The sequence below is a fragment of the Gymnoscopelus microlampas genome (assembly GCF_963454915.1).
Source record: "Gymnoscopelus microlampas genome assembly, chromosome: 17".
NCBI classification, from domain to species: Eukaryota; Metazoa; Chordata; class Actinopteri; order Myctophiformes; family Myctophidae; genus Gymnoscopelus; species Gymnoscopelus microlampas.
Genome location: NC_139954.1, coordinates 24,079,344 through 24,091,868, shown reverse-complemented (window position 1 = coordinate 24,091,868; position 12,525 = coordinate 24,079,344). Strand labels below are relative to the sequence as shown.

At 41.3% G+C, this 12,525-nt stretch overlaps 1 protein-coding gene across 1 annotated transcript; it reads right to left on the bottom strand.

Annotated features, from left to right (window-relative positions):
* Nucleotides 1–2,569: 2,569 nt before the first annotated feature.
* On the bottom strand, nt 2,570–11,816 carry cdc16 (cell division cycle 16 homolog). Its single transcript, XM_084084397.1, has 18 exons — nt 11,633–11,816; nt 10,933–10,987; nt 9,981–10,078; nt 9,769–9,807; nt 9,471–9,611; nt 8,873–9,032; nt 8,646–8,740; nt 8,124–8,257; nt 7,900–7,979; nt 7,685–7,734; nt 7,531–7,604; nt 7,286–7,411; nt 6,728–6,880; nt 5,855–5,918; nt 5,676–5,737; nt 4,798–4,933; nt 4,467–4,557; nt 2,570–3,463 (listed from the first exon to the last, which is right to left on the bottom strand). The coding sequence occupies exons 1-18, from the start codon at nt 11,678–11,680 to the stop codon at nt 3,204–3,206; spliced, it is 1,866 nt and encodes a 621-aa protein (XP_083940523.1). The 5' UTR covers nt 11,681–11,816; the 3' UTR covers nt 2,570–3,203.
* Nucleotides 11,817–12,525: the final 709 nt, after the last annotated feature.

Here is a 12,525-nt window from a genome sequence, read left to right as displayed (position 1 = left end):
TGACGCTCGTGACGGACGAGCGTCGTGTGATCCATGGCTAGTGGAGAGGTAGCCTCGATCTCCAAGCTTTTATTTTTTAATTTTGCTCAAAAATAAGATAGTGGAGAGGTAGCTCGAGGCGGCTTTGTATTATAAGCTCTTATTATCACATATTCCCTGATATTAAACATTTAAAAAAAACAGGCTATAGGCCTACCTACCTACAAGAATGGACATCGTTTTAATATTCTCCTATTTACCGTCAATTTGTGCACTATATTTAAAATGTGGTATAAAACTTCAATAAACGATTGACACGTCTTATTCTGATAGTTCTTTAATCGGCAAACTGCATACTTGTTGCATGCTATGTAAAGATTCACAATTTACAATTCAGCACAATGGATTTGACATGAACAAACATTCTGACATTAAAAACTCAGCATGGCCCTATAGACTACAAAGCCTATTTCCACAAATGACATTTTCCACCAACAGTGGAAATCAAATCACCTTTTCATATCAAGGTCCATTATTTATTCGGCATCTGATCTGAGCCATGGACCACCATTAGATGAGATTTAGACTCTCAGACCCAGAACAAATATTTTGTTATCTTGGATACGATTTTGTGCACAATTCCATGCTGTATTGATGTTGGCACCATAGGAGAGATCACAGGCAAACGTTGTTCAAAATAACAATCATTTAATTAAGTAATGCAGATGTTTAACAATACTTTAACTCTTGGGAGCGTAAAATGAAACCAAATGGACCTGTAAGGGTCCATTTGGTTTCATTTTACGCTCTCAAGACTTAAAGATCCTTCACTTAGCTGGGGACCACCTGGAACCTCCTCAAGGACCACTAGTGGTCCCCGGACCACTGGTTGAGAACCACTGATCTAGTCCATACAAACAGGTGTGCATTCAGCCAAATTACAAAATGATAAAGGGACCAGACAATTAGCCTTTAATCGAGTTGGAGTTATAGGCACATGATGGAAGTGCAGTTCTGTGTCACCTCTTGCTGCAGCCTGGAGTCATCATATCAGGAGACAAACAAGCTTCAAAGTCACTGTCGTCACAGTCCGTACTGTTGGTTTTGAGACTGGACCTGGGCAAGAGGAACGGGCTTGTTGCAGTTGCGCTGCTTAAAGTGCTCCATGCATCAGGGCTAGAGGGATGGCTCAGGGACCGGCCATGGACATCTTGGCAAGGAACTGTACAAAAACAAATAAAAGCCACATAATTCATGAATAATGATTTAGCCTACAAAAGGCAAATTTCAAAATGTTCAGACTAGTGACTGTCACTGAACGATCAACTCACCACTGAGGAAAGTCTGTTTGCCACTGCTTGTCTCCACGCAGAGTCGAGGCGAGGGTCTTTCTGGGGTTGACACAGAACTCATTAGGCTGGGCACGAAGGTAGAGCAGGTGTCCAGGTCTCGATGTACCCTCTCCTGGGTGTATGTGACGGCAGACTTAGACGGCGTACAGCCCATCTCACCTGATGCTGCTTCTACTCTCCATTAGGCACACTGCCGGACCAAGGCCAGCTGAAAAGGGCTGGCTGACGTTATAAATATCCAGCCTTTATGACTGACTGCCAGGAAGGACACAGAATGTTTACCGATCTCATTTGACATCGGCCCTCCCCTTGGCTGGGCCCTGACACATCAAGGGGTGTGTTCTGTTACTACCTAACACATACTGCATGGCATGGTTTGTAGGGCCCCAGTAACCTACTGAACCAAAGCATCACCAAGATCACAGCAATCTTATAAATTATTAACTGGGTATCCCAGAGCCCCATAATTCTTTGCTCAGCTTGTAGGAATTTTCGAAGGTTTCTGAACTGTCCACAGCCCCTGCTCTGAGACAGACTGAGTAGACAGAAATGAGCATTAGTGACTCCGTTATCCCCTGGGTCACAGAAGTATTTTTCTATTGAAAATATCGTAGGGTGGCCCGGACGGCTGACGTAGCCATCTGGGCACCTAAGCTGCTATTGCTGCCTGACAGTGTCGCGGGTTCGACTTCTGATCCCGACGACCTTTGCTGCGTGTCACTCCCCATTTCCTGTCAGTCTACTGTACCCATCAATAAAAGGCATAAAAAGCCAAATCGTGTTCCAAAAATAAACAGATCAGCCTGACGATTCTGTCAGGCACGTGACTCGGTGTCGTTTATGATTTTCAGTTGCATTCGATAACGTCCGTGTTTGGAGAAATTTGATTTATTTTCTTACGCTTCGGATAAATTAGTACCTTTTCACCATCAGTTGATGCTTCATATCCATATGAGTAAAATCGGGCTCTTTTGGAACAGTTCTTATGCCACTATGCTAATGAGACCTTATGGTATTTTCAATGGAAAAAATAACTGACCAGGGGGGTAGCGGCCTTAAACGGCTGTGAAACTTCGGTACGCTATAGAATGTCTAATAGAGCCCTGTGAACTTGCATGTTTACGATGTCTGGTGCACGCTTTCCTTTACACCTCTTTTTAGACGAGTGTCAATATAAAGGCACTGTTGCCATAATAATAATCCAACCATCCTCAACACAAAACACAAAGAGCACAGTCTAAAAAGAAAATTCTATGGTTTATTGTAGGAATTACCATTCTTTTTTTTCTCTTTTCACTGGAACGACTTGCATTCAGCCAGTTCGGTTTAATCAAAGTATAAATCCACAGGTAAGCAACACAAGAGAGTCCTGCCATGGGCAGAAATAGGTGACTACAGTCTGTCAGTTGATGACTTGAGGAGTGCTGCCACAATTTGTCCTTTCAGTCAAGCATCAGAGGATCACATCTTCCCGTTGTCCCCAAACCTTAATCCCCAGGTCCAACGCTAAACCAAGCCCTAAACCCGATATCCGAGACCCATGTTGGCACCCCCCTTTAAAGTGCAGTTTTTGAGCAATCTAGAGTAATCTAATGTAAAGCAGACACTGTTTACATATTCACCAAACTTTTAAAAATGTGTTAGTTAGGTTCACAATGGCACGTTCTACATCATGTCACTTAAAAGCAACACAATAATATAGGATGCACAAGGGGGGAACTCGACAAGTGGCCTCTGGTGGAGGATAAACGCCAAGGTTTTGGTTTTGAACTGGTCCTGTGGGGTTTTGGGACGTGCATACATGCGTGCATGCATGCTCTCTCTATCGCAACCTGTCACGACGACAAGTTCTGCGTCCAAAGAGTCTGACATTCACGTGCTGGTGTCCGACATGGATGTCTCTAGCATCATGTCACTTTCATACATGTCGCACTCCAGAGTGAGCGAGCGCCGCAGGGATGGCTCCGATGGTGTCTTGTCCTGATTCAACAGTGGTGTCTCCAGGGACATGTTGCTGTCGTCCAATAGGCTTGGCGTCTCCCGCGCGTCGGCAGGCTCAGACGACGTGTTCAGCATTTTAATCAGCGCCGGTCCACTCAGGTTCCCTCGCACCTTGTCCTTGATGTCAGTACCTTGGAGGAGCAAAGTTATACAAGGTTATTACAGTGATACATTCTTGATAGGGGTGTGCCGATATATCGTCCCGCGATATATCGCGATACGTTTTCGCGACGATATGTATCGTTTTGGAAAAAAAGAAATATCGTTTTGAAAAAATCGTTTTTTTACACCAATCAAAATAATCAGGCATGCAAACAGCCCCGAGGTGAAAAGGGTGACAACATGTTGTTTTTTTTCGGGTCAGGTGTCACACTATTGCCCTATTTGGATTCAAAACGGCTGAAAAGCTACAAGTTTGCATGTCTGAATAATGCAAAAACAGAATTATTTGTTTGCATTTCCTTTTTTCTCCCCCATTTATTTTCATAATAAAAAAAGTGCGTATCGTATCGTATCGAAATCGTATCGAAGTTGTGAGCCAAATATCGTATCGTATCGTTTCGTGAAATTAGTGTATCGGCACACCCCTAATTCTTGAAGAAAATTCTTTAAGGGGGTGCTGGGGTGTTTGCAAACGTATGACTGGTGTGTATGCATAGAATTTATGCTGCAACTGAGAAACATTGTACACAAAAAAGGAAACTTGACATGGTAACGTGAGGACCAAGAAAGATCATGTAGAAAGAATTACATGTGATATATTCTTGCTGTTACAGTGTAGTCTGTATGTTTGAGTCAAACAAAAGTTCAGTGACAATGTCTGTACATTTTCAATTTCCTACCGTAGCCTATTCTGTCCAAGTTGGACAGACTTTTACCCAGCTTGGCAAATCTATATTTATTTATCAGAAACTGAAACTGCTTTTTAAACAATATTTATTTTCTTTTTTTCAACTTTTAAGGTTTCTATTTCAGTCAGTAGAGCTCACTTCACTTTCAAGACACACTTCTCAGCCATTGTTGCTGACATTTTGCCTAAATGAAGATGAATGTGGAATAAATGTTTGATTTGATGATAGCAAGTATATAGTTAGCTTCCATGGATCCATATTTTTGTTTTTACCGTTGCCTTACCTATATAGGCGTCTGTGTCGCCAATGTACATCTCAATACAGTGGCCAAGCATTGTCACAGAAAATGTGTCATCCCTTTTCAGTCCAAGAGCCTGTCAGAAAGAAGTGAACCAAATCAATCTGAATTCTTGAATAGATTTTTTTTAAAGGAGGAAAATAAATAATTGCAGTGTTGTGTTTATTCCATATAAAAGAAAAGAAAATCTGATTTATCCTAAAGCCAGGTAATGCATTTTTAAGTAAAAATATGTTTTCTACCATCTACCAGTGCTAAAGGCCTTGGGGGGTGGGGGGACATGTGGACTGAGAAGTTAAGGAACTAAATGATATACCGTATGAAAGTAGTCAATGGCGCTCTCAAAATCGCCCATGAGGCTGTGCACGTATCCTATGGCAGCATATGTGGAAGCATGCTGGGGGATTAGCACCAGGGCCTGGCGATGGTACTCCAGAGCCTGGTCGTACTTCCTGCAGGGAGAAACACTCGGTCAGATAGTTTCCTTGTAATATGAGACCAAAATGATTTAAATCTATATATAAGTTTTGTATAAAATAGCAAATAAGTTTAACGAGTAAACACAACACATGGGCTGTGAATGGTAAAATAAGAACTGAGGCATTGTTCATTTATTACATGAGTGACTCAAGCTGAAAAACAAAAACAGACAATACCTTCATTACGACCAATGCAGATGAGGCATTCACATTGTAAGGGCTATTTTAAGATCACCATTTTACATCAAATTCACCAAAACCTTTCAAAAACAGCCACTTGTACTGCACACGTTCAGCGAGCCTCTCTTATATTTGCTGAGTGGCTTTGCATAATTCATTAAAGGATCTTTGCATGAATTCTCAATGAGGGCCCTACTTATGCAGAATGACTGTAGCAGAAACAAGTGTGTACATCTCTGAATAGAGTCTGTGAGAAAAGGCAATGAAATAGACGAGAGTGCACTCTGAGCCTTCTTCCCTAAGCATCCACTCAGGATAAATTTAACCCCCCGTCCTTTAGCTGTACTGTATCAAGAATCCCTGCCTGGCTAACATCACCTCAGGGCCTATAGACATTCAGAGAAGGACCAAGAGCGCAACAACATAATTAAGAACAACGGCAGAGAAGCGTGTGCAAGCGATCACGCCATTAGACCCATACTACACCATTCAGTATCTAGGAGCCAAGTATAGAACATAATGGCTCTACACTTACTTCAGTTTCCGACAAACATGACCCAGGTTGTTCAGCAGAGGTTCCCATTTGTCTACGGTAACCTGTGAAAACAGAGTAAGGCTTAAATAAAGCTCACCTTCTAGAGACATGGCCATTTTCTGAGGACACCCTTTATTATTGATGAATGTTTTTCATGTATCACTGAATAAAGTACCTACCTCATTCCCTATGGCTTTTATCTTCTCCATTGCGTCAAGGAACAACTTCTCAGCCGTCTTCCAACTGAAAGAGTGGTTGTACAGTCAATTTCCCCATTTCAGTCAGAACATGCATTATTCACAGCTTCGGCCATAATAATACATAACATAAACCATCTTACCATTAATGGTATAATTGCAAGGTTTGTGTTTGTTTACGGTTTGTCCAAAGTTATTAAAACATTACTGAACATACCTTAATAATTGGGTCAATGTTGTCATAAATGACAACATATACAACAATAAATGTTAATAAGACATGAATGTTTGAATTGTTCGTAATAGTTTTAGCTAGACTTTAAGATTTGCATAAAAAAACAATAACTTAACTTTGACAAAGAATAACCTTGCAATTGTATATGTAATATGTTGGATTAGGCTAAACATGCTGGGCCACCGGTATAGTGGTGAAGGCACAAGTTTAAAATGTACGTGGACTTGGCTGGTGGCAAGGGCAAATTTTCCAACACATCTTTATTTTTTACCATACTGTGTAACCAAATGGATATACTACACTAACAAATATATACATTTACATACTGTACACATATATAAACACACACACACACACACACACACACACACACACACACACACACACACACACACACACACACACACACACACACACACACACACACACACACACACACACACACACACGTGCTCTTAAGAGTTCATAAGGTGAAGACTCCAGTCCAGGTGCTCACAAAGTCAAAACATGGTGTTCTATACATGCTGGTATGCCTAGCCGTGTTAAATGCGTAGCTAGTGTATTCTTCCATGTACATGCATTGTGCCCTGCCTGAAGCTGTGTGTTTGTGTGTAACTCACTCTCCATTCTGGAAGGCAACCACAGCCACCTCATGCATGACAAAGGGATCCTCAGGTGCGATACTAAGTGCCTGGCTGAAGAAGCGTTCTGCCAGCTTGGAGTTGTTAGTCAGACCGTACTCTAGACCAATGTATAACATGGGTAAGTGACACCTGGACAAGAGAGAGGATGGGTGACATCAGTGATGGATAAAACTTCCAGCATGGGTAGTTCATTCCATAATTAGGTCAAAACATATTTGCATATCCCTGATGAGGGGCACTAAGTCAGTTTAAATAAAACGTCTGCACATTTGCAATCCCGACAAAAATATTCGACTGTAGAAACAAAGTGTCACCTGCAGTCATTGTGAAGAAGCACTGTGTTAGCAACATTACTTTTTCAAGACTACTCCCCTCACTTCCTCTTGAAGTTACAATACTTTTTAAAGCTGCAGCATGAGAACTGATGCTGTCATATCTTACAACTGCATGGCTCAGCCAGCCCAAAATGTAGTTATAGATTGATCTACAGTTTCAACGTAGAAAATGTCAGAAATGTAGGTGTAAAGTACCCACCCTTTCATCAGCTGTGCGGCAGTGAAGTAAGCAGCCATGGCTTGGTCATGTTCACTCTCTACTGCAAATGAATGACCATACGCAATCCACGCTGGCCCGTATGTCCTCTCCAGAGTGGTTGCTTTGCTGCAGTCGACATACAAACCCCCCACTTTGTTAATAGTACACCCACAATATAAAAAGTGTAAGGCAGTAGATCTGAAACACATAAATTGTTTCCTTTGCCGAGTGAATACTGTACCTACCTAAGGTATCTCCGTGCATGTTCGTTTTTATGGCCAACCATCAAATAGTAGCATCCGACAGCAAACCAGGACACCTGGGTAATGATTTTATTGGGTTACCAAACAGCGAGATGAGGTGTAAACACAGAAAAGAAATACGGAGGGGGCAACTTACGGGGTTGTTGGGATACAAGTCCACAAGCTTGTGTGAAAGGAAAAACAGCTCTGCAAATGAATTGCAAAAACAAAACAGATAGTAAACAACAGAAAACGGAAAATATTTGACCTCATTAAAATACATACTCTCAGTATTTCAACAAGTTAGAGAATAGAATAAAGTAATCAATCAAATCCCTGACACAATAATTCTTCTATGGCTGCTTATTTTACCATTTGCTTTGCTGAGCTCCACTAATGTTCCTATGTGTACGGGTAAACAGTTGGCATGGTATGGGTCTTTCACCATCACCCTGGAAGGAATAAAAGAAGAAAGAAAGAATTGGGATTATACTAAATTGCAGGCCTCCAGTGCTGGCACTCAGTTGTAAATGCATGCAGTAATGTACCCATGCTGCTGGTGAATAATACAAAAGGAAATTAAAAGCAACACCTACATAGACGTGAGTTTGTAGCACATCTTGAAGTCACAGTTGTAATAATGCCTCTCAGCGAGAGAGACCACTACATCCAAATTGTCCTGGAGTCCATTGACCATCTCTGGCACCACCAAATCACTAGGCTTGTTATACTGCGAACGACAAAGACAGATGGACACAGGTGGGGGACGAAAATGAGCATGAGACAAGGGAATGCAGTAGGCAGAGAGAAGACAGATGAAGAGGGACTGGAACAAAAAGAGGCCACAATCACATTAGCATTTCAATTAATGCTAAGTTAAGATAAATGAACGCTGAGGATCGACAACATTGGAGTGCACAGCAGGTTGCCATGGTTACTGGCCCTCTTGTCAGCCAAATTATGACAAACGTGGCTGGATATTTGGAAGTTGACCAAGTTAGAGAATAATGTTAAGTCATTGCTGACAAATCATCACTATATACAGTATACACTGTGCGCGTGTGTGTGTGTCTATTAAAAACTATGTCAGAGATTATATGCAAATCATCAGACTGTACCTTCTTTAACTTATTCTCAAAGAGGAAGTGCAGCAATTCCTCCTCTTCATCAGTACACTGTTGACTCAGAGGGAGCGAATCCAGGAAGTCTTTTTCTAGCGGGTCATAAAACAAGACTTTTTTAAAATAGAAAAACAAAGTCACAGAACAGAAGGTTACTGAAATCTAGAGGAGAGGGGGTTATATTAAAAAGAACCCTACACCTCATGGCCGAGCCTCAGCCTCACCTTCCTGCGCAGTCAGCATGTGGTGGGACGTTAAAAGGTCAAAGGCTTCAAAGCAGTACACGTCCAATTTCAAGGCCTCTTTGTAGCTAGAGGTGGCCAGGGGCCGGTTGTCCATGGCATCATAGATCTTCCCCCGCAGTAGGCAGATGGAACTGTTGATCTGAAAGAAGACAGCGAGTGGTGAGAGAGGATAAAAGGAGTGTGAGGGGTGCAGGTCTACTGGTAAACATGAAAAACAAACACCATAGTCTTCTAGCAGTGCACTATGTTATACACCAATCTATGTACCCCCCCCCCCCCCCCCCCCCAAAGGGCTTATGTTATGTTATGCAATAAGCTAAATCATAAATTTAACAATCCGCGTTTTGGCTAGATGCACATTCATACACATTTAACTGTATTTGAAATTCACACAGAGTTTACAGCCCAATAATGCTTGTTTTAAGGATAGCTAAAACAAGCTGATCAGATCAGATCAAATCTATAGAATAATAATTTCACGGGTCCATTGGGGGTCATTTTGGACCCGCGAAGAGCTCTAATATGGAGCTACAGTATATGTGATCAGTCCAGTGCATCAAAGGTTGCTGGGACTTACAGAGGCAGCAGACATCTCCCAATCCTTGGCGGACTCTGGTAACCCATTGTCCTCCTTCCCACTCCTGTCCAGGAGCTTCTTACTGGCTGGCTCCTCCATGTCCAGAATGTCCAAGGCTTGCTGGAACTCTTTGGCAGCATACTAAAGAAAAAGTGAATTCACTTAACATCTCCGACAACGATCCATTACAAGCTTAATTCTGCAGCAGGAAAGAAAAACAGGCTACAAACCCAACTTGACTAGTTCATATTTGCGAGATGTTACAGTTATTGTAACAGTAAAGTGGCCAAAAACTCACGTGACACCTAGCAGCAAGATATTGACAAGATCCATACAGCTGTGTGGGAAGGGAGTAGGGGACAGAGTGTTACCTCAGACTTTAAACTGATTGCATTCAGTATCAGATTCAGACAGTACAAGAGAGCACTCACAACTCACATTCTCTTAACTCTAGGCTTTGTAAAGTTGTGCTGCGTCCAAGCTTGGCCACCTATAGTGCGCACTCCTTACCTTGTCTAGTTTCCGTGAGCGGAGCGCATGGGAGGCTCTGTGGTACTGAGATGTCAGGTAAAGGCACTGGGCTAGCCAATAAATGTCCTGGGGATCCTCTGTACACAAAAACCGTAGAGCGGGTTAATCATTTTTGTCACAATAGTCATCGACTGGCCTGTGATGCATCACATCCAGCTCCTTATGAGTCTATTGCGTGCTAACCACCACTACTATAAATACACAGTAAAATCCTTTAGGTGTTTATTTATCCAGTTGTAACCCCAAGAGTAAACACATATAACCAAATGAACCCGTTAGATTGACAGATTTACTGTGTACAAACAATGCTTGATTCATTTTTACTGTTACAGCGCCAAACAGAACTGACGTTTAGCCACAGGAGGAGCTTCAAAGCACCGCCACCCCAGAGTGTCAGTTCGCAAGTAAGTGACACGTAAGTAAGCTATAGAACAGGGGTCTTCAACGTTTTTCCAGGCCAAGGACCCCTTAGCTGAGAGACAGATGAAGCAGGGACCCCCACTACATACTGTATAAAATTGTGTTGCAACGTAGATTAAACTTTTTCATAGATAGCTTCATAGACTAGCTTGACAGCACTATCATCAGTGTCTGTTGGATTCATGCAAATGTGTATTTCTCAGACATTTAACCACTAAAACCGTCAATACTTAGTAAACTTGACCTTTCACTCTGTACTTGGTCTGCTGCCGAAAATAGACGATCTACAAGCTCACAACGAGCTTGTAGATCTGCTATTTTCGGCTAAAGTTCTCCTCAGAATAGGGATGCCAGGGTTCATGTAAAAGAAACATCCTGTCACACAAAGATTTGGCGGCCCCCCTGTAGTAACTCTGAGTCTGAGGACCCCCTGTTGAAGACTCCTGCTATATAATATATAACACATTTAGGTTAAAATAGTCCCTAACAGAAGTGTTGATCAATCACTCACCGTGGGAGAGGGATGCTATCTTGTCGGCCCAAAACAGAGCACTTTGATACTGTTGCTGAAAAGCACAGAAACATAATAATGATAGAGGGTCTTTCAATCAATGCCATGTAAAGGAATCATATTCTATAGGTGTGAAGGTCTGGTTAGCTACAAGGCAGTGGTGGGAAGCAAATATGTACATTTACTCAAGTACTGTAAATGTTTTACTTTACTGGAGTATTTCCAGTTTTCAGTACTTTTACTTCTACTCCACCACACCTCAGAGGCAAATATTGTACTTTATACTCCACAACAGTTATTAACTCACGTTACTAGTTACTTTGCAGACATAAATTACTATATTATAAAACGAATGCATTAACCAACTCAGCCCTATTTAATACATAGGTTATTTGAAAATAGCCGATATACAAGCGCGACGCGTTGTGAGCTTTTGGTACTGTAAGTGTATTCTACTCAAGTAACATTTTGAATACACAGGCCTTTTACTTGTAACAGAGTATTTTTATTTTGTGATATTGCTACTTTTACTTAAGTAAAATATATGAGTACTACTTCCACCACTGCTACAATGTGAGTTAACACAGCTTTAGAAGACTAACATGTTTGAAACGTTCGTAATATTTTACAATGCTTATTTGCTGCTAGCCCCGGCTAATGTTAGCTACATAAACTACAGAGGGAACTCGTCTTTGCTTACCTGGTCAATGTAGTGCCGTACACGCTTTCGAAGTCTGTCAAGATTCATGGTGATTTTAATATAGTTGTCCCTTTGAATATTAAAAGTGTGTCATTATTAAACTCAGTGAGAAGAGCTAGTCTGGGCTAGCCTAGCTAGCTTAGCCAGTTAGCAACGTTAAAATCAAACCCGCGGCTTCTCTCCAGTGTTGCCAGGTTCTGCGAGAGAAATAAGCAACCAGGTCTATGAAAACAAGCCCAAAAGAAGTGATTTAATTTGGCCACATGAGCAATTTACATCTATATTCATCAGCTATTTGAAAACATGAAAAAAAAACTCTTGAGGAAAAAAGAGATTTTTTAAAAATATATATAAAAAATAAAAATAAAACATTTAACACAAATCTGGCACAAAACATTTTTCAGATGGGGGGGGGGCCTGCAGACAAATACATATTAATTTGGGGTTCCTTGACATGAAATGTTTGAGAGCCACTGGTTTAAACATCATTAGGAAACAAACCTAAAAAAAACACAACCTGCAACTACCAACATTTAGAAGCGATTTTACAGGAAAAACAAGCCCAAAGTCACTTATAATAGGCGGACATGGCAACACTGCTTCTCTCTGCAACGACTGTTCTGCTCAATCCTGTCGTGAGGAAACTCTAACTGGATTGGAAAGTTCCGCCTCTCACCCGGTGTTTCGTTCAAAGCGCTTATGTAAAATTACTAATATTAATAACAGTATAATAATAATAATTAATAACAACAGTGGTCTGGAATTCAAAATGTACTTGAGTAAAAGTAAAAAAAGTATTGGTATAAAAATGTACTTAAAGTTTAAAATTACCAAAAGTAGAAAGTACTCATTATGCAGAATGTCCCATAGCAATCACCATCAACCCGGCTGGT